The sequence below is a fragment of the Pavona decussata genome, unplaced genomic scaffold, assembly GCF_977016875.1.
Source record: "Pavona decussata unplaced genomic scaffold, jaPavDecu1.1 SCAFFOLD_207, whole genome shotgun sequence".
Lineage (NCBI taxonomy): Eukaryota > Metazoa > Cnidaria > Anthozoa > Scleractinia > Agariciidae > Pavona > Pavona decussata.
Genome location: NW_028145612.1, coordinates 2349260 through 2376811, shown reverse-complemented (window position 1 = coordinate 2376811; position 27552 = coordinate 2349260). Strand labels below are relative to the sequence as shown.

At 37.9% G+C, this 27552-nt stretch overlaps 3 protein-coding genes across 3 annotated transcripts in view; 1 reads left to right on the top strand and 2 right to left on the bottom strand.

The window, feature by feature from the left end:
• The window catches only part of LOC146460877 (uncharacterized), a 35721-nt gene that overhangs the window by 4752 nt on the left and 3417 nt on the right, over positions 1 to 27552 (top strand). The window contains exons 6-20 of the mRNA XM_085087783.1: positions 1399 to 1470; positions 2916 to 2990; positions 6414 to 6485; positions 6884 to 6955; positions 8775 to 8846; positions 9322 to 9393; positions 11420 to 11491; positions 14670 to 14741; positions 15422 to 15493; positions 19721 to 19792; positions 20077 to 20148; positions 22485 to 22556; positions 23293 to 23364; positions 24665 to 24736; positions 27356 to 27430. Coding sequence (XP_084943909.1) covers positions 14737 to 14741; positions 15422 to 15493; positions 19721 to 19792; positions 20077 to 20148; positions 22485 to 22556; positions 23293 to 23364; positions 24665 to 24736; positions 27356 to 27430 — 512 coding nt within the window. The 5' untranslated portion in view covers positions 1399 to 1470; positions 2916 to 2990; positions 6414 to 6485; ... (3 more) ...; positions 11420 to 11491; positions 14670 to 14736. The remainder of the gene's footprint in view (positions 1 to 1398; positions 1471 to 2915; positions 2991 to 6413; positions 6486 to 6883; positions 6956 to 8774; positions 8847 to 9321; positions 9394 to 11419; positions 11492 to 14669; positions 14742 to 15421; positions 15494 to 19720; positions 19793 to 20076; positions 20149 to 22484; positions 22557 to 23292; positions 23365 to 24664; positions 24737 to 27355; positions 27431 to 27552) is intronic.
• On the bottom strand, positions 3571 to 4754 carry LOC146460879 (uncharacterized). Its single transcript, XM_085087793.1, has one exon. The coding sequence runs from the start codon at positions 4671 to 4673 to the stop codon at positions 3666 to 3668; it is 1008 nt and encodes a 335-aa protein (XP_084943919.1). The 5' UTR covers positions 4674 to 4754; the 3' UTR covers positions 3571 to 3665.
• On the bottom strand, positions 16638 to 17640 carry LOC146460878 (uncharacterized). The gene is made up of 2 exons (XM_085087624.1): positions 17611 to 17640; positions 16638 to 17500 (listed from the first exon to the last, which is right to left on the bottom strand). Exons 1-2 carry the CDS (start codon positions 17638 to 17640, stop codon positions 16778 to 16780), a joined length of 753 nt encoding a protein of 250 aa, XP_084943750.1. The 3' UTR covers positions 16638 to 16777.

Below are 27552 nucleotides of genomic sequence, written 5' to 3'. Positions count from 1 at the left end.
ATGATTATAGCCAACTCGGCGCTACGCGCCTCGTTGGCTATGCATCATCCAACGCGCGCTCGTGGAATAATTGTTAAATATATCCTCTTACTTCAGCTTTACCAGGCTTTTAAGGTAACTTTTGACCAAGCTAGCCAAGAAAGTCTGTTAAAACCAGGCTTACCAGACTCTTAACCAAAGCCTGGGAAGCCTGGTTAAGCCAGACTTCACCAAGCTTACCAGTCTTTTTACCAGCCTTTTGTTGCCAGGGGTCAGTTAATAAAGTACATTTCCCGAAATTAGCGTTTAGCCAAACAACCGGTAAAGATTTAAATGCCGTCAATTTGAAAACATCGAAAATAAGTTTCCCAAACTGTAATTAATCCACTCTTTTAAGCAGCAGCAATTCAAGAATGAAGATTGAGAATTATTAATATATTTTCCTGAAGGTATCTTGATAATAACCAAATAGCTGTGTTGCCGGAAAAAATCTTCTCCGAACTTAATGTTTTGGGGTATCTGTAAGTTTTGTATACACATTTCCGTGCCCATAAGTCATCATACTTGTTGAATTGTTTATTTCTACTTTTCCAAATCTGTCTACATAGCTTGTTTGAAGCATTAATAAAGTTTCATTTCACCAACTTCATTCCTCAAGTTAGAGAACTAATGTTTTAACCCTATCTAGACCGGGAATTTGGGGGAGTGGGGAATCTGCCCGTGGCAAATTTGAACATGAATAAATCATTTTTCTTCCTGTAACATTTATGTTTTTAGCTAATGTTAGTGTTCCTTTATTGGTTCTGATTACTTTCCGTTAAATTTCGGCGCTTTCCTTAAGTTTTGGGAAAATCCAGAAACCCAAGATGGCCGCCATTCGGCAATCGTGACGTAATTACCATGTATATGACGTCATCAAAGGAGACTTCTTTGGATATACTATCCATCCTCCTAGTCTCACTGACATAGATTTTCTTATACTTGCGAGGTTATGGAGCCCCCCTCCCGGCCCGAGAAGACAAAACAAAATCCGGTATAGATAGGGTTAAGAAGGATAATCAAATGTATCATAATGCCCAAAGGCGTTTGCGCTTGTTGGGGGTGCTATTCAGTGCCGTACACGCAGCTTAACCACGCTAAGTTAAGTCCATGTTGGTCAAGCTTCCTTTTCTTCGCTTATCTAGTCGTAATACACTTTACACCTCCATATTATTGGTTTGCCCAACTTTCGTTAAGATTTAAATATCCTCAATTGAACGCATTAAAATTAACAAAATGCATTACTGAAGCTTCCTAGTCTTTTGACAATTATAAAAGCAGTAATAATTCAAGATGAAGATGTTGATACTTTTTACTATTTATTAGGAAGGTGGAGGCATTTTATGTATCACTTTGTATTTTCTTTTTGCCGTTTAAAAGGGTTATTTATCACAACCAAATAGCCAAACTGCCGGAAGAGATATTCTCCGAACTGAGTGCTCTGCAATGGCTGTAAGTTTGAAAAAAATATTCACCTTACAAGCAGTTTGTTAGTGTTATTTCATTTGTTGATTTGTTTTTTTTCTTTGTCCCCGTCATTTGTTTTGTTTTGTTTTTGTTTTATAAAATCGAACACATAAAATTCTAGATAAATATAACAAACATAACACCACCTGGAGAACCATAGCAATAAACGTCTCTTATTTTATGTAGAGAACATGGCGGAAATAATCTGGGAATGATCATGAACCGCCATTCCATTTGGCGTATTTACTGTCACAATACTAACAGGCATGATTTAATAAAATGTAAACATCTCTTTTCAAATCCTTTTCAAGGCCAAATCGTACTCTCAAGTGAAAACATGAACAATGTTTTGAAACAAACGGCAAAAAAAAAAAAAAAAAAAGGAGAGAGATCGAAGAACCCGGGATCAAGCAGTTAGATGCTCCGTTTTCACAACTACCACTTTTTATAGGAGTTCCCTAACCATATAACAGCTCCCGCCGTTTACAGTTTTTAAAAATTGTCAGCTATAGGGCTTAATTAAAGAGATCCTTCGTGGTCGTAAAAAGGTCATTACACTTCCACCCCGGTGAAAACCTCATCCTGTTGCATTCCTACACACCGACAAACTACTTATTCTAATTCGTTGCAATATCATTAATAACATAGGGTTCGTAACGATGGTGTGAAACCAATGATCAGCTGCCGAAATTTATTATACTTCCTGATAATTTTTTAGTCCAGACAAATTTTCAGCTCATCCATCACTCCAATTTTAAATAAGTAAAAGTATTTCTTACTTGATTTGGTTGATCGTTTCTTCTATTACGCAACTAACAAACTAGCGGTTAATTGTACATAACAACAAAGGTAAAATTACTAAAACACAACATTAAAACAAACATGATTGAGAGACAATAAATTGAGCAAAAACTATTTTTTCAATAGAATATTATGATTAACAAAGATGGAAAGCTTTCTAAAAAAAACATGAACCTTCAAGTGTCTTCAAACTGATAAATATTGCGCAATCCACGAAGAGCAGAAAGCAATAAGTTTCACAACGTATGTCATTTTGGTGACGGTCCTAGGTATTCGTAAAAAAAGTTGATTAGACGATCTAAGATCGATTATACGTACTGTTCTTAATTACAAGTAATTGTTTAGAAGAAACACAGTTGTATGTTTTAATATTTTCAAAGGTGTTTGCATTGTTTGGGGTGCTGCTGTTCACTCAAATATTGTTGATCAGGGCAGTTGACCACCATAAAGTTCAACATTTTGTTGTTGTTGTCTGTAAAATATATACTTCCATGACTTCCAAGACCTCCTAAAGTAAAATTATTTGATGAAAATTGCTAACTCTTTCAATAATCATTAAGGCGCAAGTAGATCAAGACAAAATATTGGCTATAATTATGACTATAATTGTTTTTACTTCTTGACGTCAGCAGGAAACTCTCTGAGAACAAAATTGCTGAACTGCCAAAAGAAGTGCTCTCCGGACTAGTCAGCCTGCAGCAGCTGTACGTTTTATAGAAAATTTACTACGCTTTCTATGTTGAATTCATATCACTAAGATCGCCAGTATTATTAATTTTGTGATCATGTTTTTCTTTTTTATTCAGTTATTTGTCAATATATGAAATGGCATAAGATTCCATCTAATTACATCAAACCCATTTCTACAAGTTTTTCGAAATTGATTTAACTATAAAAGTTAACGTTAAAAGAGAACGACGTTTCGACCGTCCGACGGTCATTTTCAAGCTCAAAATGAGAAGTAAAATATGTGCTTATATACAGTTGTGAAAAAACTAATGAGATACTGACTTAAAAAAATTCACATCTAAACAATATCAAAAATAATAGCGTGAATGATAAATACAAAGGAACGCTAAAAACGATAAAAGGTATTTAAAAGGTATTTAAAAGTGAAATAATTAAACAAATAACTTCGCGCGGATCGAGTCGCATTGTTTGTTCAGTTTCGGCTTTAGGTCGCGAATAAACAACATCTCGAAGATCAAGCAGTCGAGTTTGCTCTGACTCTTTCTCAGGATTCTGAAGTTGCTTTTAATGGTCTCTGACTTAAAAAAATTCACATCTAAACAATATCAAAAATAATAGCGTGAATGATAAATACAAAGGAACGCTAAAAACGATAAAAGGTATTTAAAAGGTATTTAAAAGTGAAATAATTAAACAAATAACTTCGCGCGGATCGAGTCGCATTGTTTGTTCAGTTTCGGCTTTAGGTCGCGAATAAACAACATCTCGAAGATCAAGCAGTCGAGTTTGCTCTGACTCTTTCTCAGGATTCTGAAGTTGCTTTTAATGGTCTCTGGATCCTGTCCATGCTCGTCCTTTACATGATTGCCAATTGCAGATCGTTTGTGTTCCTCCACACGTTGATGCAAGTGTCGACTCGTGAAGCCAACATAGTCTGCATCGCACAGACCACATTTGAAATAATAAACAACGTTTTGTTGATTCACAATGGGAGGTTTATGTTCCTTTGGCTTGATTTTGCTCTTAATCTTCTGACTTGTGTAGACAGGATGGACATCAGCATCGATCTTTCGGCTGAGATCATTAAGTTGGTGTCTTACCGCGTTCGCCGATTTCTGGTCTTTGAAAGGTAGGACGATTCTGACGAGAGCTCGTTCGTCGGATACCCGTTGTTCAGGACATGCATTCTCAGTAACTTTCGTTTCAATAAAATGTGTGATGGTGTTCTCTACGACGGTTTCAGGATGATGCAAGCGAGAAAAAATCCCTTTAAGACGTTCACATTCCTGATGGAAAAAATGCCAATTCGAAGAGAGTTTGAACGCCCGGTTAAACATTGTTTTCAGCAAAGAATGTTTGTATTTCATGTCAACATGGCTTTGGTAGTGCAGTAAAAGCCCAGTATCGGTTGGTTTCCTGTAGACCTTCGTGTCTAGTCGGGGGCCATTTCTGATAATCACCATTCCAAGAAAGGGAAGTTTGCCGTTGTCTTCGAGTTCCATTGTGAAACTGACTGAGGGGTGGATTTCATTCAGTGTCGACAAGAATTCAGAGGCAGATGAAACATCGGGCATTTTGCTGAGAGTGTCATCGACATAGCGTTTATAGAAAGCGGGCATCTTGTTTTGGTTTGTCAATTGTTCTTCGATATTGCACATAAATGCATTTGCCATGAGTGGCCCAAGTGGAGAGCCCATAGCAACTCCGTCCACTTGTTCGTACAGATTTCCTTCAAATTGAAAAAGCTGATTCTTTGTAGCAACCTCTAACAACTCTATAAGGTTGTATAAGGGAGTATGTTAACCTACTGAAGGAATCATCAATCAGTGACGAATCAAAATTTATACCCATCAGCCTTGAAAGACCAAAAACAAAGGGAAGGCCTCCAAAGCATTACCACCCATTGCTTCAAAAGGAGAAGGAACTGTCCTCCATCGTGAAAAGAATTCTACCCAAACCCGTTGCCGACTCACTGATCCAAAAGGGCTCTAGGCTCGCACACCTGTATGGATTACCGAAGACCCATAAGAAGAAACTAGCGGTGCGTCCAATCCTGTCAGCGACAGGAACCTACAACTATAAACTTGCTAAGTGGCTGGATCAAAAGTTGAAACCTTTGCCCGTCAATGACCATACCGTTAATGACATCTTCTCGTTTGCTGATGATCTACATGGGATGAAAATCGACGAACACGATATTTTAGTGTCATACGATGTTTCATCTCTTTTCACAAACGTGCCAGTGGATGAAACAATTGAAATCCTAGCGGAGAAAGCTTTTAAAGACGATTGGTTCAACAAGCAATACGACCTTAACATCACAAAAACCAACCTTATAAGATGTGAATATCTTAGAGCTTTTTAAGTCAGTATCTCATTAGTTTTTTCACAACTGTATATAAGCACATATTTTACTTCTCATTTTGAACTTGAAAATGACCGTCGGACGGTCGAAACGTCGTTCTCTTTTAACGTTAACTTTTATAGTTAAATCAAACCCATTTCTGCAAAGCAAATTACACATTTTGTTTCCAATTCCCAACGGTTGCCTAAATCATTACCGCATTTAGCTTCGATAGCCTTTCAAGTATTTCAAAAACGCTAAATACGTACAGTGTACGCAACTTGAGCAGTTGCGAAAAGGAAGCTTGGTTTATTTTTTATTATTTTATGTTTTTTCAGGCTTCATTTTACAAAGTGCTCAAGTTGCGTACGTAACTGCAATTATCTTCCGTGTATTGAAATCTTCCGTACGTAATCCAAATTTGCTGTATTTGATATATCCACTTGAATCTATTCATGCACCACGGGAATATGACCACCAATCAGTTGGCTGCATTGCTCAGTTTGTTCAAGCCTCACAAATATTGGATATCCAAGATAGCCCACCATGCAGCTCAGATATATCTTCTTTAATTTACTTATCTTCCATGTCGGCTTATGACGGATTCACAAAATGAACAGTGACCCAAATGCAAAGTTAGTAGAGCAACGAATAAGTAACGCAGAGGTCAGACGTTCGAACCCGTTCAAACCTGAATTTTTTTAGGATTCCTTTGATAGCTGCTCAAGTTGGTACTCCACGAATTTAAATCTGTCATCCGCCACTCAAGTTTATAATATTTCATGTATTCCCTTCAATAACTGAGTGTACTAGTAGTTTCAAAGGTGTTTGCATTTGTTGGGAAATTATCCCACTGAGCTCCACCGTTACGGCAAATTACAGTCAGCTTGACGTAAAAACGAGGCTAACACTTCCAGAATAATTAATGTTTCGCCCCCAGTTTAGAAAAGAATTAAACACATTAACTTTCACAACCTCTTGCAGAAAATGTACTTAGCATAATATTTTTATGAATATATTCGTCTTAGTTGCCGGTGAATTGTTCTAAGTAGTGCGTATCTTACTTTATTTTGTTATTTCATACTTTTTGCAGGGAACTTGATGAAAATCAAATAGCTGTACTGCCGGAGAAAATCTTCTCCGATCTGACTGCTCTGCAGTGGCTGTAAGTCTTTATTAACCTCATAATAAATATTCGTTACGAATTTATCACACGCAAGCGGCCAACTTGTTTGCTATGTTTTCTTTGCTATTTTCAATATTTTTAATAAACCAAAAGACAATACATTTTTAAGATCTTGGGTACAGACTCCTCGTTTAGTAAAATAGTGTCCTCTTCGGAAACTGAAACGAAATGGGAAGCCATTCTGTTTCCGTTCGGCTGCCCGGAGGTAAATAGTACCTTGTTAATCACCTCCGAGTAAACCAATCAGAACGCCCGAAAATCACTTGTGTGGTATATGCTAATTGCTTTTATTATTGGATCTATTCATTAAAGTAAACTAATTTGACTGATAGATCCCTACTTACCGTTTTATTTTTATTGATTTTTGACTTTTAAAGAGATCTTCATTATAACCAAATTGCTGAACTGCCGGAAAAAGTATTCTCCGAACTGACTCGTCTTCAAGTGCTGTAAGTTCTTTTAACAAATTATTTATTTCATAACGAGTTTTATATTAGGAGAGTCATCAAAGTTGTAAAATTCAATCCTTTGCTTATTAAATTGAGCATTTCGTTGTTGAAATCAATATTTGTGATTTAATCAATTGGCAAAAATATTCCAAATGATAGCGCTAAACTAATGCCCAGCTGACGATACACTGTCCCCCCTCCCCCCCGCCTGACCTATGCATAAATTTACCTGAACAACTCTGAAGTTTGGAAAAGAATTAACCCTTTAAAGTATAATTGAATGTTCGAGTTACATTATAGGTGCAAATTTCCATTCATATAAGTGAGCGTCGATGACGTTAAGAGTCATTGTCTGAGAAAACCAGGCAGAGATGAAAGATGGGGTCGGCCGATTTCCTTCAAACTTTCACCATTTAATGTCTGTCCGAAATGATAATGAATGATGCTATTTAGCAATTCTCCTGCGTTTCGTAGTTTGACCACCCCCCCCCCCCCCTGGTTTTGACCCTCACTGACCCTGATGTCACGCAAAATATATGCAGAATTTGAAGCTCAATAAAATATATTTCGCGTCATTTCTGGGGACTCATATCGATTGCTTGTATTGTTTACCGTCTAAAAAACGTTGCTAAAGGAAAATATCCCGACTTGACATGAAATTTAATTTTTTATAGAATTTTGCAATTTCCTTGCGATCCCGAAAATGTCTTGGTCCAAATGTGAGGCAATTTTGAAACTGTTTTTCTCAGAGGTGCGGCGTTCCTTTCCGAAAATTTCAAGATACTTTTTAAGCCAAACATCTGTTCTCCCAAAACCAGCAAACTCTAACTTGAGCCATTAAAACGCGTTTGCATGAGCCACGCTCGAAGTCAAAGATGACTCGGTATTTTTGCTAATAAAGTTGCACAGCGGGTTTTCCTCTATTTCATCTTCTTCTTCTTTTTTGGTTATTCATTTTTGTCTTTGGATAAGCTCGATGAAACTATCCTAATCTCCGAGGTAGAACTTCCCTGGAAGATTTAGTTGAGTGACGCTTTGGGCAGGAATAACATCACATTGGTGTTAGCTCACACTTCATTTGATTAAGCGTGACGTGTCACGGTAATTGACAATTGCCAAAGGTGATCATAAACGAACACATTTCTCGCAAGGAAATTGCAAAATTCTATAAAAAATTAAATTTCATGTTAAGTCGGGATATTTTCCTTTAACGACGTTTTTTAGACGGTAAACAATACAAGCAATCAATGTGAGTCCTCAGAAATGACGCGAAATATATTTTATTGAGCTTCAAATTCACTGTCAGTGAGGGTCAAAACCAGGGGGGGGGGGGGGGTGGTCAAACTACGAAACGCAACAGCAGGAGAATTGCTAAATAGCATCATTCATTATCATTTCGGACAGACATTAAATGGTGAAAGTTTGAAGGAAATCGGCCGACCCCCATCTTTCACCTCTGGCTGGTTTTCTCAGACAATGACTCTTAACTTCCATTTAAGTCTACCTTTCCTCCCTTTCAGAAAAAAATTGATTAAAAGCCATAACTAACACATTCATACTAAGATGAACTCTTTCAACAAATATTACCTTAGCTAGTACAGGAAGGAGAGTGTAGGTCTAATTGACACTTTGCGTGTGACGTCATGGCGGCCATGTTGGTCGACAGGAACAACGAGATTTGTCGCCTCTAGGAGTTACCTGCCCTTTTTATGCAAACTTTGTGAACAAATTTTCTTTCGCTTTGTCCACCAACATGGTGGCGATACAAACCACCTATTATTGAAGTTTCTTTTTCTTTTATACCTTTCAACTTGATTAGGCATCTTGGAAATAACTCAATCGCTGAACTGCCAGGAACTGTATTCTCTAAACTGAACAACCTGCAAAGTCTGTAAGTTGAGGGAAGGGGATTTATATTTTCATGTCGAATTTACATTATGCAGGCCACTTTGTTGATTTATTCATCTAGTTGTTTTCTTCTTTGTTCTCACAGTTTTTACTATATTTGTTGGTCAAGATACTGGTGATGATATTAAAATCATGACCAACACTTCAGTTCTGACTTTTCAAAAAGATGTCTCGTTTGAAACACAATTGAATGAATCGTTGTTTCTCAAGCCATCATATCTTTTGAGGTGATATTCAGACTGCAGTGTTTACCTAAATGATATCTGTAACAACGAAGCAAGCAGTAGAGATTCGGAATGTTAAACTACAAGAAGGTTAAGACCTTCGACATTTCTCGGTGTTTAATTTGAAATTGTTTTTTCTATGGCCTTGACAATGTCACTTACGTCCGTATAGACGTGGCTATGAACGTGATTTCTCCTTACAATTAAAATTGACCAATGTCCTATTTCTTGCAGGTACTTGGATACGAATAAACTTCAAAGTCTTCCGGCTGGAGTATTCTCCAAATTATCAAAGTTGACGCTTCTGTAAGTAGCTAAGGGATTTGCTTTCCTTTACCTTAGGGGTGCTAAGGAAAGAGTTTTGGAGATCTTATTTTATGTGACATCATTCGAAAGTAGAGGGCTATACCAACCATATTGTAATTTGTCGTCAGTTGGGCTTAATGTTTCCTTATAGTTGTCAGGTTGACAGCGCTCACTTATGTTTATCTCTCTGGTAGCCTCCTGAACTCATTCCGTCTCCCTTCCCTTATTCTGTTTCATTATCTTACTTATGTTATTTCTCTAGCAGCCATCAGTCAACTCAATCTTTCTTCTTTTTCATCTGTCCCATGTTGTCTTGAGTGCATCTTCTGAAAACAAGTTGTAAAAAAGACTGTTTTCAACCCAGATTTTTTTTGTTGGAAATTATTTTAAAGGAAGTGGTTGAGAGAAGGATTGAGACTTGTCAAATTCCGTTGATCACATAGACTTTGGTCCTCAACTTCATGGTGTCAACAAAAACAAAAGGAGCGGGATATTATGACATAGAAAGGGTGCTGAGCTATATTTTTAACAGGGAGATGCAAGTTGTTACTCTTTCAAAATGACACCCTTTGAAACTTAATGCAACGTAAGAAGCAATCTTTTTGTCTTCACAAAAGTTCGCTCAAGGCAATCCAGCAAATACCACGTAAAATAGTCTATAAGAAAAATTTGTAATCTAAAAAATAAAGTTCGCAATCGCTACCTCCCAAAGGAGTTGTTTATGAAGTATAATGGTGTATAAACTGATTAACCTTTTATATACAACAGGTTTATACATCAAATGCACGAAGAACAATTTAATATCTCTATTTTAGACTGGTCCTAAACTTTGGGAGAGGGAGAGAGTGTGGGGTATAATTTTGTTTAAAACTGTTTCCTTTAATTCGACCAATTACGACATACCACATTCGATGCCGGCATCTTGGATCCGCTACATTGGGCCGGATTTTTCCCAAAATTTTAGAGAACTAAAAATTACGTCCTAATGAAACAAATTGTTCGCTGAACTTACGAGCTGGGAATATTTGTGAGGTTTTTCCTTTTTTTAATTCTTGGTATGAAAACTGTATTCGTCACGACCAGGAAATTACAAAGAAAACGTCCTGGACCTGAATGAAATTTCTGAGCCTGAGGAAGTTGAGTTGAATCGACAGCTGACCCACCGCTTTACTGATGACGGGGAGATGTTCCACTGAAGCCAAAACGACCGATTAGATTAAGTCTAGAGCTAATAGAAGAATAATGGTCCTTAAAATAACCCAATAATGAACTTTTCTTCAGATAACAACTGAAGTAAAATAGATAATCCTTAAAATAATTGCAAGAAAGCTCATACGTCCTCCCGACCATTCATTCATTGCGCATCTGTTGCAATACAGTTTTGCTCTGAGAAAACACAAAAGGGCACCAGTTGTCTCTTATGTCACTGTACAAGAATGAAAATGGAGCCCTCTAATTTTTTATAGGTACAAAAGCGAAGTATCATCAATCTTATGTTTACCTTATAATCAAGCGAGGACGCCTTTTTATACCCTTTTTATTTAACCTTAAAAAAGTCTCTGCCAAACATTTCGGCACTAAAATCTTCCGACTGAAAATGTCAAAGTTAACAAGCCACCAAATCTCTAATTTTGATTACTAAAAGTCTTTCGTACTTTCCCAAAGTACGAATGTTGGAAAAGGGCGAGAGATGCAATCAAGGCGAAAGTGTAACAACATTAATATTAATATTGTCACTGGTTGTGGGTTTCGCGAAAAGATAGTAGAAATAGCGCTGATTGTGCCCACCTATAAAGGTGCTCTTGGTAACTTGCAATTCTAAGCCATAAGGGACTTGTTTGCCCAAGACTTGCAAGATTTTCTGACTATTTTTACTTTGAAACTATCAAATTGTGCAAATAAAGTTTTAGAACATTCCTTGGGGTTTTAGAATGTGTAACCATTGTCTCTGTTACAGTTAAATATTTTAGCAGAAAGTGCAAAGAAGAGCATATTAGTTTATTTTTTATCCTTTTTTCTTCTACAGGGATCTTAAAAGCAACAATATTGCTGAACTGCCGGCACAAATATTCTCCGAGCTGACACGTTTTCAGTCACTGTGAGTAATTGAGAGAAAATGCACATTTTATGTCTACAACATCTTTTTTATTATTTAAACGTCCCAAAACGCCAAAATAGTGGCATTTAAATGACATTCACCCGCCGCGGGTAACCGACAACCTCTTAATTTGATTTTTCCTTTAAAAATTCTTTAAGAGAGACGTAGGGAAATAACGCATTTTTTCGTTGTTTTTCTCTTCGGTTTGTTTGTTTTTTGTTTGAACAAACTCAGCAGAAAAAAGGTGCGTGAACGTCCCATAAATAAGAAAATCATACAATGAAATAAATTACAGGAAGCAGCCTTATAACACAAAATGATATCACCCTCCCCGCCAAAGGATGTGGCAAGAGAATATTTCAACAGAAAGTGAAACATACAAGCAGCGATTAGTTCATTTATTTTTCTCTTTTACAGGTGTCTTGATAAGTTTGCAATTGCTGAACTGCCAGAAAAAATATTCTCCGAACTTAGACAGCTTAAGTCACTGCAAGTAATTTGAGCCGTAGATTGTATTTTGTTTATGCCCAATATATTTATATTACAACGTCTCAAAATAACATTTTTAATGACACGATGTTTACTCGTGCCAGATAACTTACAACTCCAGATGTGCATTTACACCATCTGGAAAGCTAGAACCCACAAGAGACAGCAAGAAATTAACCGATTGTTTTGTTTGTTTATTTGTTTGCTTTTGTCTTTGTTTGTTTCTTTGACTTTTGTCGTCTTTTGAGTGGAGGGAAATTTCTTCAAAAAACTAAGAAAAGTTCATCACTAACTTCACTGCTGCAGCCTTAGGATGTATTGCAGCACTTAAAAATCCGGGCTTTATATCACTTAACAGCAAACATACTTGTAAACGCATAATCGTAATAAACAACAAAACCCACATCTAGACCCACATTTTTCAATTTGCTAGTGCGACCGATGAGGCATGTATTTTCTAAGTCTCTATTTAGTTGGCCCATTCCCATTTTTCTTGTATAACTAAGTATCCATAACACAGGCACGATTGATTACTTACTTTTAGTATAATTATTCAGATGATTATCAGAGAAAAACAAGAAACGTCCGAAAAATGTCGATTTTGTTTGTTTGTTTGTTTCAAATTGTCACGCGTCAATGAACAGAGACGCGCAGTCTGTCGATCACATGCTCAATCGATAAACTGCACATTCCTCAAGCAGAATGTCGGTATTTTTTAAACTGCCGCTTCATTGAGACGAAGCATTGACTTCTGTGAATGAATGTTGCGTTTCTCCGACCCGTTTACCAAAACAGAAGAAGATGAACCAGGCTGTTCTGTGTAAAACTCGAGGATCACAAGTTAGTGGTGGCGATAGCACTTTATCGCACAGTTTCTTATTGATGGCTTCGCCAGCCATCGACATCGACAACATTTTCATTTTATAAGTTTTTTTAATTACAATTAGCAAAATTTTCACATCTTTCCATCGAGAACTGTCACCCCGTACTTACCTGCATCTTTAGTGCCTTTCGGAATTGCATTTTTTTCATCCTATTTACTTCTTCCTCATAAACATCAACAAATCGGTAAGCGCCCATTTTGAAAATCAATGCTCCCGCTATAATCACCTCGCGCGAGGTGATTATAACAGGATATGACGCATTCCTCGACATATCAGATCAGCAGAATCTCTATAATCACCTGAGTAATTAAACTAAAATTGGATGTTTTGCCTTTCAAATAAAAACACCATGACTTTGAAAGCGTCTCACAGCCAATATATCCGCCAACTTTATAACTAAAACTACTAACTCACACAACAAACATTAACCTTCTTCAGCCTGGGCCCTTTTTTTTAGATCCTGACCCAAGCGCCCCCCACCCCCCCCCCCCCTCCCCCTCCCCCATTTCGTAACTTCCAGAGCAGAAGAAATAAAAATTGGAAAGAAACCGTACTTGTTGTTATGTTGTTCACTTTTTTTTATCTTTTACTGGTCAATTCTACATAGCAAAGTATCTTCTCTGCCGGAGAAAGTATTCTCAAAACTAATTACTTTACAACAACTGTAAGTTTATACAGTGAGGTTCTGTATTATGGCAGACATTTTTTTTGTGTTCTGTATGTTACATTTCACTACATACATATATTTTTAACCTTTCGTTGATCATCTCTACATTTAACAAGAGATAAAACAATATATAATTTAATGTGGTACCTAAATCTTGTATGACGAGCCAGGGATATGCTTTTAAGTTAAATCGAAGCAAATAACTTTATTTATCCATGGCTTTATCATCATTTACATGAAGACCATCATTACATATCCGATCAAACAAAATACTTTCTACAAGAGTTTATAATATAAATGACCTATCTAAAACTACGACTAAATAGAGTAAACTGCTTTTCATGAGAGCCATGTTTGGAAAAGTATGATCTCTTAAAAGTATAATTGAATGTACCAGTTACATGAAAGGCGCCAATCGCATTCGCAAGTGAGCGTCGATGACGTTAACTTCCATTCAAGACTACCTTTACTCCCTTTCAGAAAAGAATTAATTAAACGCCATAACTAACACATTCATACTGAGATGAATTCTTTCAACAAATATTACCTTAGTTAGTACAGGAAGGAGTACGCAGATCTAATTGATGGTTAGCATACCTCAGTGACCGACTATCGCGTAACGCGCAATCTGATTGGCTACAAAGGTGCCGTCTATCGATCGATAGATGGCAGTTTGTCAGAGCGCGCGCGATTTAGCATGCATCAAAATTTATGAAATAAAAAGATTTTTTTGATTCACAGATCGATCACTGAGGTATGCTAAAACAATAAGACGGCTCGCTCTCGGTTTCTATCGCCTTTGATAGTTGGCTCGGGGCTTCGCCCCTCGCCAACTATCAGCCGATAGAAACCTCGAGCTCGCCGTCTAATTGTTAATTAGCATGTCACGTCATGGCGGCCATGTTCGTGGACAGGAACAACAAGATTTTTCTCCTCTGCGAGTTCTAGCCCTTTTTATGCAAACTTTGTGAACAAATTTTGTTTTGTTTTGTCCACCAACATGATGCGGCGATGCAAACCACCTATTACTGAAATTCTTTTTCTCTTATACCTTTCAACTTGATTAGGTATCTTGGAAATAACTCAGTCGCTGAACTGCCTTAATTTGCCTGTAATATTATTTTTTATTATCCTGCAGGGACTTGTCTGGGAACAAAATTCAAAGTCTACTTCCTGGTGTATTTTCAAGTCTTTTGGAACTGAAGATGTTGTATGTTTGACACCATATTCTTTCGCTTATTTCAAGAAGATTATTTGATAAGCCAGATGCTATATCTTTGCCTCTGCCTTGTCGATTCCCCCTTGTTTATCACATATGGATATGGTCTCCATCTTTCTTAGATCAACAAGAACAACAAGAACCTGAGTATTACGACATAAGAAGGGTGCCCAGCTATATTAGTAGCAGGGAGATGAGAGTTCTAACGAATTCCGTTGAAACCTTAAGTTTTTCATGTTTCTTATATCACAACTCTTTTATTGGCTACTTTTGCCCCCAGGGTCTTTCATACAATTTCAAGCTGTTATTTATAATTTAAGTTTTCTCTTGTTTCCTCTGTCTAGACGATGCCCCCTTGTTTATCACATAGGTTATATGGTCCTTATCTTCATTTTTATCAACAAGAAAAACAAGAACATGTATATTACGACATGGGAAAGGTGTTCAGCTATTTAAGCAAAAGTGAGATGCAAGTTGTTGGGAGGGAGTAGAGGAGGGTCTCTCTCTAGGGCAATTTTACTAGGTTCATAACTGTATACGTGCGTTCTAAAAAGGCCCACCGCTATTTGGAATATTGAATCGATGTTCGCATGCAAGAATAACTTAAAGTCGGTCCTTAATTTCTTTTGTTATGGGGATGTTGTGTTGGTTGTTTTGTTGTTGTTTTTCAGGTTCTTGCAGAACAACAAAATTGAGTTTATATCAAATGAATCATTCGCTGAACTTGCGAGCCTCGAAGTTTTGTAAGTATTCTTTGGGAATGAAAAGCCTGTTTAGTTTTTCACGACCAGGGAGACACATGAATGGATGCATTCTTTTAGTTAGTTTTGATTCATTCCTCGCACAGTGTGAAAATCAGATTAATTTACCTATAAACGTGGAACTGTTTCAGAATTGTGACACTGGAATGATTGATCAGACAATTAACTCTACATTGTATGTAATCTAAAGTGAATCTAGGAATTTTCAGCTGAACGTCAGCCCTTGTTAGGATATGGGGCCAGAGCCACACAAGACATTGTCGTAGTTACCATCACAATCTTCAGCGACTTCCTCCTACCAGGCCCGTGTGTGTTGTTGACTTTTAAGTTGGGATATACTTCAGTCCCCAGCACATCTTTGAAAAAAAGAAAGTTTAGTGGGTGTAAAAAGGGTGTCACTTCGGTAAAGTTAGTTCCATCCAACTTTTCCTCTTTTCTTTTCCAATTTTTCCTCTTTACCCATCCAAATTTCCTTCCAACGAGGAAGGATTGAGATCTGATGGTGATGTTTAGCCATGTTGCTTCTAAGTTTGATCTTTCCCAAGAAGGAGCAGGGTGTACAGTAAGATCTTCTGTGAAGTATATCAAGACACCACCTCCAATCCATGTTAATCCATGGAAGAGATTTATCTCTTATTTTAACATCTCGTGGGGGTAAGTGGTGGTGTAGGATTTCATTATATAAATATTGCCAGGTATCTACGCTGTCACCAATGTCGTCGAATAATTCAGTTATATGCCAGGGAGCTTGGTCGAAGTCGCTTCTAAGAAGCCTTTTGTCTAGCAATTTATAGTTCCTGGTTGAGATAACTTTGGGTTTCGCATTACTTCTTGCAACTTTGAAGACAGCAAATATTAGGTGGTGGTCAGAGATACCCAAATCGATGGAATCAGAGGTTTGTAGTTTTGAAGGTTGACTAGTTATCACAAGGTCGATAAGCGATTTTGAGTGAGCAGTAATACGGGTTGGACCGTTCATGATGTTTTTTAGTCCACAGCTACGCAGGATTCTTCGTAGACGTTTTCCATATTCGGACTCACTGTTGTTCGATTTATGCAACATATCAGAATTGAGGTCGCCAACAAGGATGATATTTTCCCTCTTTACCCAGATATTAGCAATCTGGTCTCTGAAAGGTTCAAAGAAGAAGGAGTCATTTTGTGGCCTGTAAACACAGCCAACGAGGAAGGATTGAGATCTGATGGTGATGTTTAGCCATGTTGCTTCTAAGTTTGATCTTTCCCAAGAAGGAGCAGGGTGTACAGTTAAAGATCTCCTTTGAAGTATATCAAGACACCACCTCCACGGGAATCACGGTCCTTTCTCACAATATTATATCCAGAAATTCTGATCCAATCGTCTGATATACTCGGGTTTAGGTGGGTCTCAGTGACACCGAGAAGGTCGAACTTTGCCACATCCAAGAGGTACTGGACCTCCGACAGCTTGTTTACAAGGCCATTGATGTTGAGATGTCCAATCTTAAGATTTTTGTCTCCAACAGATTGTTTAAGGACGAGAAATGGATCCTCTTGGGATTCTGTAGACTTGATGTTGTTACTCGTAGTAGCAGCTGCAGCGGTACTTATGAACTCGTTTCGGAGGGAATTTGCAATAATCTCAGTGGGCTGGAGGCAGCGAGGACAGCACCACTCGAAGGTCGTTAAGCGTGGTAACTTTTTATAATCACTTAGCTTGACGTTTCCGCATCCAATATGGCACCACTTTTCACATTGGTCACAACTCAAGGCTCTGTGGTTACGAGCGACGGTCTTCGAGCAAACAGAGCACTTTGGAGGATTGGAGTTCGGACCAGGATTGAGAGAAACATCGCCGCTTGTAAGGAGACGACTTTGTTGAAAACTGCTGTCGGAGTTGGCATAATAGTACGTCCTCGATCCATAATACCTCCTACCACGTGGAGTAGAAACAAGATGGCGGGCAAGTTTCAACGTGGAGAGAAATTGATATTTCGGCGCAAGGTTCACCTTAGGAAAGGCAGGGTTGTTGAACTGGGAAGCCGAGTAGCTGGAAGGGCGGTTCCAGTCCGATTTTTGACCGGGGATGACAAAACGTTGACCAAATTCAGCAAAAGTACGGAGAAGACAAATATACGTCCGGCCGCCATTATGACCGTTGTTAGTCGAGCTGGGCTTCCCAATAACAATGCATCTTTCCCTTCAGGCTGGAAATTATCACGTGTTAATCCAATATTTAAGAAAGGCTCACCTACAGACGTAAACAACTATAGACCTATCTCCCTCCTCAGTATCCCAGGAAAAATCTTAGAAGATGTTGTAAATGACACCTTGAACAACCATTTGGATACACAAGGTTTGTTATGTCACAAGCAATGGGGATTTCGGAAAAACTATTCAACGGAGAGCCTCTTACTTCACCTAACGGAGACATGGAAAAATGCACTGGACGAGGGCCTTAAAATGGGCGTGCTTTTCATCGACTTTCGGAAAGCTTTTGACACTGTGAATCCTACCATTCTAGTAGAAAAGCTAAAAGCCACTGGTATATCAGGTGACCTGCTTTCCTGGCTTGATAATTACATGTCTGCACGTAAGCAGTTTGTCCAAATATCAGGATACAAGTCCGAGTCCAAAACCGTCACATATGGAGTTCCCCAAGGCTCAATATTAGGGCCCAAATTATTTTCAATTTTTGTTAACGACCTCCCAGAAGCGATAACCAGTGGTGACTTATTTATGTTTGCTGATGATACCACAATCTTTACAATTGGCAAGAACATTGACAATATCATCTTGACACTACAATCTGTATTGGACCAGGTGTATACCTGGTGTCAGTCTAACAGATTAATAGCCCACGAATCGAAGTCTGAAGCCCTGATAATTTCGAGTCAGAACTTTATTGGCCCCTTGCCACGTTTGACATATGGTAACAGCACTATTGAGTACACGCTGTCATCTAAATGTCTTGGGTTAACAATAGACAACAAGCTGTCATGGCGAGAACACACCAAGAACGTTTGTAAGTCATTCAACAACAAAGTCGCAATCTTGAAAAGGATAAAGTTTTTACCGAAACCGATCTTGGAAACTATTTACTATAAAACAACTATTCCCAGTGTTTTGTATGGTATTGTAGTCTGGGGATCTTGCTCTTCAGCCTTGATGGACGACATCGATCGAATCCATTTACGAGCAACAAGAATTATCTACAATCTACCCCATAACATCTACAGTGATGACATCATGAGCGTCCCACACTGGAACTCTATTGTTTTATTTTACATTAGGAGACTTTTAGTTATTACGTACAACATTTATCATGGAAATAGTATCGAACCCCTAAATGACTTAATAACGAGACCTGAGACTACTTATAATCTTAGAAAGTCCTTAAATGTTGAGGTTCATAGACCAAGAACAGAAGTGGGAAGATCTTCCTTTAAACATAGAGCTGCTCTATCCTGGAACCTCCTTCCTGATGACATCAAGAACTGTTCAAACCTGACTTCTTTCAAGAGAAAACTCAAGGAAAATAAGAATATTCTAAAATCCATCAGTTTTGCTAAAGCCTCCTGCAGCATCTCCAACAAATCTTTAGACTTCGAATAGTTTTAATATTTTGAATGCTGACTTTTGAATATTTTTCTCTTCTAGTTACATGTATCATTATTTTATTTATTTATTTATCCTTTGTTATTTAATATCTAGTGTGCATTAATTGATCATTTTAGATAGCGCAGGTCCACATCAGGACTTAATGTCTTGCCAATTCCCCAACCTGCTTTACCAAATAAACTATGTATGTATGTATGTATGTATGTATGTATGTATGTATGTATGTATGTATGTATGTATGTATGTATGTATGTATGTATGTATGTATGTATGTTAAATTGTAAGGGGGTTGAACCTCTCGGTGGAGCGTCGCTGTATGTAGTAGCCCCCTCTCCCGACCCCGCCTTCTTCTCCACCACCTCCACAAACACGCATACACACCCAACGTTCAAGCTTTCCGTGTCATTTTGTGTGTTACAAAGGTTGCCTCATATTTCAATTCGCAAAGATACTGCAGAAATAAAACATGATCGGGTACCTTAATGTAATTACACCTCCTGTTATCCCTTTCGCTACTGTAAACTGTCTGTGTTAGTGATTTGGGAGAACAAGGGCGCGGCCTTTGAGCAAAACTAATGACAAACTAATCAATTTTCTATTCAACTTCAGACTGCTGCAATACAACTTAATTTCCTCCATTCCAAATGATGCATTTGCTAACCTCAAAAGACTCAAATACTTGTAAGTACGAAATCCAATGTACGTATCGTAAGATGACATATTAAGCACCCTTTTCATGCAAGAATGCAGAAACTTGATACCTCAATGAAATTCGTCAGCAAAACCCAACAAATTGACGTTTTCCCGAAAAATCGTCCTGTACTTCGTTATATTCGTTAAGAACGAGTGTTGTCTACAGTTATGACCAGTTTTCTACAACATGGAAGATTTAACGGAAGGGACTCACCTTTAACGAGTTAAACACTTTATTTGATCAACTTTTGTTGCTCATGTTTTTGTTTCAGAGTTTTGCAGAACAACAATATTACTTTTCTACCCCATACATTATTTGATGAACTTAAGAGCATTGAATATTTGTGAGTATCTTTAAACTGTATTCATTTTGTCACGAATTTGAGGCTACTTTAAAGAGTCTCTATTCCCGATAGTCTATCCCACGCGCCGAGCTCTGTTGCTCCATTAACACTATTTTGCCTGTGAGAGCGAGGAGATCTAATTTTGACCTTAATTTTTTAATAGCAAAGAGAATTGCACCAAACTTGCAATTGAGTTATTCTTAACTTAATGGCCAAAATCCTGCTTGACATTTTATTGTTCACATGACGTTTCCACGGCGACAAGAAAGGTTGTTTTTGAAATTTGAATTTTTGGACATTTCTCGAAAATGTCAAGTGCATCGTCCTTGTTTTTACATTTCTATACCATCTTGGCATTATTTTATTGAGTTTTGAGTGAATTTGATTTGTTTCCGGTAAAGACAGCTGATGTAAGATAGCGGCTACCCAGAACTAATGACGTAATAAAGTCCTAAGCCATAATATCGAAAATAGTTTTAAAAATGTGTAATATATGATATATTTTGGTAAGATATTAGCGTAGAGAATGCAGGATGAAAAATGTCAACTCGTTAAATGTTAGTATATTTTCGCAAATTTTCGGATGGAAGCTTGTTAGTTTTACGTTTTGATGACTCCACACCAAAAAGTATTGTTATTGAGCCTCAGTTCTACACCGGTAAGAACTAATACAAATTTGTACAAGTTTGTAAGAAGTCACGAGAGCATAAAAATGTCACCAAATATTCTTTGAATTGTGATAAAATGCTAATTTTTGCCAAGTGGGTATTTTTCATCATCCCTTTAAATATAAGAGAAAGTGTGCACATTGTGTGTGAATATCTCTTTTAATCCCATTTTAGTAAAATTACTCAGGTGATTATAGAGATTCTCTTGATCTGATTGGTCGAGGATTGCGTCATATCCTGCTATAATCACCTCGCGCGAGGTGATTATAGCGGGAGCACTAACTTTCAAAATGGCCGCTTTAGGGATTTGTTGATGTTTCTGAGGAGAAAGTAAATAGGATGACAGAAAATGCAATTCCGAAAGGCACTAAAGATGCAGCTAAGTCCGAGGTGATACTTTTCGAAGGCAAGATATGAAAAGTTTGCTAATTGTAATAAAAAAACCTTGTAAATTGCATGTTGTAGATGTCCATGACTTAAAATGAAGACAACAAATTTAGTTAAGTTCGAGCAAGATTTTCTTTATTTAACAGAATGATTACGCAAACAAAACGAATTTAAGGCAGAATTTGAAAGCATGGAAGTAAACAAGATGAATAAATGTCTCTCTAAATTTTACGTTTCAGTGACGAGAAAAGAAAACAGTTTTTATAATCTGAAAATTAGTTTGTCGTCGGTTCGAGCGGCTCTCGACCACCATCTAAAGTCACCGCCTCACAACAAAACATTTTCATCTGCGACAACCGTGTACTTGTTTAGTGAAGCCAATAAAGGACTTAATTCCTACCTGAAACAGCTTATCTCCGAGGGTAATTTATAAACGTCCGTTAACCGGCGAAGCCATCATGTCAACAAGAAATTGTGCAATAAAATGCCATTGCTAACACTTTGTGATGCCGGCTCGTGTTTTACACCAAACAGCCTGGTTCATCTTCACCTATTTTGGTAAACGGGTCGGAGAAACCCAACATTCTCAGTGAAGCGGCAGTTAAAGAATACTGACATTCTGCTTGAGGCCGTCTGCAGTTTATCGATTGCGCATGTGATTTCGATTGAGCATGTGATCGACAGACTGCGCGTCTCTGTTCATTGACGCGTAACAATTTGAAACAAACAAAGAAAATCGACATTTTCTGACGCTTCTTGTTTTTCTCTGATAATCACCTGAGTTATTATACTAAGACAATTATTCTCCGAAGGCGAAGTAAATATTGGTGAATATTCCCCAAGACATTTACCAATATTTAATTCGCCTTCGGCGAATAGTTGTTAAATATTTCAAATTTAGTCTATCCAAGACGTCATACCGCGTCACCTTACATTACCGTTTTGGCGACCTGAAATGCCGACTTTTTATTTTTTTTTGATTACCGTTTATTGAATGTTGCACTTTCATGAATTTTTGGGGAAGTTCAGAAATCAAAGATTACCGCTATTCAGCAATCATGACGCAATTACCACGAAATACGATGTTAGGACTTCTGCAGATTTTAAAGGACCTGCAATTTATACTCCAACGTTCATTCCAAAAGCGTTTGTAGTCGCAGAGTTATCGGGCCGGAGGGAAGAAGGATCCCCCCACCTTCAGAAGACGAAACAAGGCCCCGTCTAGATATGGTTAGCTTAAATGAAGATCTGCTAATTTGTAACGTAACTTCTCAATTGCAGAGTGCTCAGTGACAACCATCTCCGTGAAATCCACCAGCATTCTTTTCAGAATTTGAAGAATCTTAAGATGATGTAAGTAGTTAAAAGAGATGACAAGAGCTATCTCCATGGGCAAGGCTGCATGTTTAAATCACCACTTTAAATGCTTATATGGATTCTATTAGGTGTGTCACGCGAATGAGAACAATTTGATCGCATGTGAACGCAGTTCGCTAGGAGAGGCAATCTTCAGTTTCGCTATGTTTACAGAATGCAATGACGTGACGATGCGGGAATGTATGCTAATTAGGCTGAGGACTAAAATGTGAGCACTCTCTTGAGACCTCTAACAACAAATAGAAATTTCACAGTCTTTATGTCATTAGTTTATAGTAGCTTATATTAATAGTAAATATTTAGTTTATTAAATACAGAGGCTCCCTGGATACTTTTCATGCAGATTACTATCATGTTAGTTAAATCGGTTTTTCTGTCCGTCTAACTATTCGTCTTTCATTTTCTGTATGCCTTTGCGTCTTTCTGTGGATATGCACACGTATGCATATCTTCAAATCTAGATGTTTATCTCAAGATGCTGTTTGCGGCGTTATCGATCGCCGTGTGTCGATCTTTTCGGCTGTTTTGGGTTTCCGTCGTGGAACGGGTGGATGTTCGTGATTTCTCGCAAACCGCTAACATATTATACAGTGACGATTAACGAAAATTACTTTCGAAGAAACAGAGCGATTTAAGCATATTGCCGTATTAATCTCACCTGGTGTGTCTCGCCAAATTAAGTAAAGCTCCATTTTTTGTTTGTTTGTTTTAGATTGCTCAATGAGAACCACATCCAGAAAATCCCTCATCATGCTTTCAAGAATTTAAAGAAACTCGAAAGAATGTACGTTTAAGCAACTGAAGGGATATTTTTCTAAAGCCTTTGCCAATATCTCATATACACATAACTGGGATGCTGTATTAACACCCTATTTCAAGAATGAGAATAACGAAAGACAGAGACGTTATCAAAAAATCCCGACCCAAATTTGACCAATTAACGATGGAAGCCTACCAGCAAGCTCAAGGGTGCGTGCATGTTGTGCAACTGTGTCAAACCTGGAAGTAAGTTACTAGCTGGTGACTAGGTTTGTATGTATTCAGTTACAAAAGGTCAGATTTATCAAATAAAAGAAGGTATAGGGATATGTACACAAATAGAACGAAAGTTAAACCGAATAAGTGCATTTAGACTAATATTTAGGCAATAAATGCAAGGAAACGGTAGTTTGTTTCAGTCATATTTCAGTATAATTCTATATCATCGTCAGACTAGGTGACAATGCGGTAGCTAACGTTTAAATACTAAAAGGGTGGTAAATTAGCATCAATAGGCACGTGAGAATGAAATAAGTACAAAAAAAAAAAAAAAGAGAAAAACTGTCATGAGATTAAGCAGAGTTCTCTGCTGGCCTTCAAGCCTTCAAGGATGGTGAAGAACGTTGTTCATCAAGCCATTGTTCAAGGATGGCGATGAACAACGTTCATCGCCATCCTTGAACAATGGCTTGAAGGCCAGCAGAGAACTCTGCTTATTCTCATGACAGTTTTTCTCTTTTTTTTTTTGTACTTATTTCATTCTCACGTGCCTATTGATGCTAATTTACCACCCTTTTAGTATTTAAACTTTAGCTACCGCATTGTCACCTAGTCTGACGATGATATAGGATTATATCGAAATATTACTGAAACAAACCATCGTTTCCTTGCATTTATTGCCTAAATATTAGTCTAAATGCACTTATTCGGTTTAACTTTCGTTCTATTTCTCCTGAAATTATCAGCCTGGTGTCTGGATATGTACACTTAAAGAGAGTTACACGATGACTCTTGATAATTATACTACTGACTACAAAGAAAAAATCCGGGTATCTGAGAGGAGTCCATCCCTGTTCGTTCTCCACACACCAGTCTGTTACTCTATCAGCAGCGATGTATGGTGACGAGTGGCAAGTAAACAGGCAATAAAGAGAGTTGTTGCAACACTGACGTAATCATCCACACGAGGGATGTATACAAACTACAATATTCGACCAATGTTTCTGTAGCCCCCCAAAAAAGGGAAGAAACAGCAAAGTGCACATGTAGGGGAATTGTCCAAGTGTTTCAATTACTCGTATCTGATTTTGTTCCATTACCTCTAGACTGCTTTCAGATAACCCTATCAAGACTATTGGATCACAGGCCTTTTCCGTTCCAAACGGAGACTTATCAATGTAAGCAATATCTTCATTATTTTTGACATTTGACCAACGTTCGTCAACAAAAGTTGAACGGATGTTGGGCAAATGTTGGACCAATGTTTAGCGGAGTGTTCAAACGGGTTCAACTCCGTTCAAGATTTTCGAGAACAAAGGAAATGTTGTATGGATGTTGAGTGAAAGTTTAAACCGATTAAAATTTGATTCAACACGCTTTCAACATTTTTTATGCGTTCAACAATCATATGTAAGACGACTTAGAGAGGAAATGGCACGAAAATGACTAAAACAGCTTAATATTGCCAGAAAATGGCCGCTTTAGAATATCCCCGATGGTTTAAGAACGTGTCAATGTAAGACGACCTGTTTAAACGCACCCAACGTTTGGTTTAACAAAGTGTTGAACGCATGTTCAACCGAAAGTTGAAACCGTTTAAACGGGCCTTAACATGGCTTAGATATTTGCTCATTAATTGCATCCACTCTTTTAGAAACAAAAAATGGTGATTGACCTTATTACAACAGCTAGGGCGTTAACTTGCATCAAAAAGGGAGACAAATATATGTTGTTGGCTGGTGGAGAACAGTGAACGAGAGGGAATCAGCGACGCTGATCGACGCTGCATGCCCATTGTCTACGAACTTCTACGCTGTCAATGAGGTCTGTTAAAATAATGCGCAGTCCTCAAGTGCCTGAAACAGATCAGAGAAATTCGAAACATAAATTAAAAACACGGCAAGATTTTAAGGGCAATCAGCAATTCAATTTGACGTCAGTTGAGCTCAAAATCGTCGTTTTAAGACAAATAGACATTTCCATAGCTATCGAATAGCGTACCAAGCTGAACAAATCTGTTGAGATATTTTGCCCAAGAAAAACATTTATGTGAGATCATGATTGCGAAATTACAGGTTTTGTTCACTGTTCTTGGGATATGTAAGTTTTTTTTAGCATTTCCCATTGAACGATTTAAGATCAATAAGTCCATAGAACACAAGGGTCATTAGTAGACGTTTGCAAAACAAAAATGTCCGTCCCCCCTCCCCATCCCGCCGTTGTCCCTGTAAATGGACTCATTTGTTTTGCTCAGTTAGCCCCATTCTCTCTCAAACGTCCTTAAAAGGCCCAACGATTTCGCTTTGAATTCGGCGCGTTCTGAGCTCAGAAAAAAAGTCATTAGGTTTAGCTTTTTGTCTCCCTGAAGAAAGTTTTCCTATGGACATCATTAAGTCTAGTGATGGAAAAAGTCTTACGAGTGCAGCTCCTGCCTCGTCTAATATCCTCCCTGCAGTATTTTTTATTTAATTTTCGTGTTGACCTAAACGGCTTTTTCACTCATCCGGTCTCAGTGAGACGCAGGGTTAATATTGAAAGCTTTTCTCTAGGAGGTAACAGTCTTTGGCCGTAGAAAGTAGGTCTTAGGGATGATTTCTAGTCGGGCAGGGTGAAATTATGGGGAATGTTTGTTCCGGCCAAAGACTTACTATTTTTTCTTGTTGAAAACGGCGCTATTACCTCACTCGTATCCAACATCTGGGACTCAAAGTAAAATGGCGAGGAAGAGCAAGACAAGGATTTTCTCTTCAAAAAGCGTGAGTTTGAAAAGCAATTCGATTACTTTTTCGCCCTTATAACTGTGGTGATGTTAGGCTAGTGATCGATTACTCCTGAAGTGTCATTTTGCGTGGGATTTCCGCTCGAAAGTGTCATAAATCATTTCCAGACGTTCGATCGCCGTGATTCGCGTGCCGCATGAATCTAGTATGAAGATAAAAAATCAATTTAGAATGCTGTCGTGCTCTGATTAAGGCGATTGTGTTGTAGAAAGGTAGACTTGCTAAATGCTGCACTTTATTTGTGAGATCACAGGTCATGTTTCATTTCATGCCGATGCCAATGCCATGTCTAATTCTAAAGAAAAGCCCTTCTTTTCTCTTCCATACTATTCTTTGACCTTACTTTCTTGTGACGAACCGTAACTGAAGTCTTGCCAATGACTAGCATATTACTTCAGCCTAGAAAGTCTCAAAATGTGATTAATTTCTGTAGCCACCTTCTTGAAAATCAGCTCAGATATAAAGTCATACTTACTGAACCAGTCTTGGCTTCCAAATCATCGGTTACACGTGTATCTAGGTTCTTCTCTGCTCTCAAATTGCGCATTTAGCTTAGCAACCTGTTGTGTGGAAATGTTGGACAAAAGAAGTGAATGAGCGTGCAATGACAAAGTCGCGGTCGGGTAACATTGAGATGGGATAATTGAACCGCTGCCCGCTGAACCAAGAAAAGAAGACATACAACTGCATTACAGTATTCAAAGAAACAAATTTTCATCATAATAATTATGAGTGACGCTTGCTTACGGGACATGTTAAGGGTATAATTTTAATCAATGACACAGCTTACAATAATAGACTGCATGTTTATTTCAATAAAAGGTTTTTTTTTGTCATGAGACTGATCATATATACAGGCAAAAACTAACGATTTAAGAGTCCTACGTTTCGGCGACATCTTGGCGCCATTGCAAAGGACTCTTCTAGGACTCTTCTATCGTTAGTTTTGCCTGTATATGTTTATCTAAATCATTGTTGATTTGAAACTGATCATGAACCGTGTTTTTCTTCCCTTAGATACATGATAAGAACAGAATTAAATCAAGTCAGCGCTGAGTCATTCGACGACGTTCACAACCTTACAATTAGTATGTAGGTATCAATTCCACAAAATGTCCTTTGCTTAGAACGATATTTTGTAAATTATAAGCGTTGATAGAAATGGGACTTTAGCGAGGAAAACAACCGCATTGGTATATTAACTTGGAAAAAAA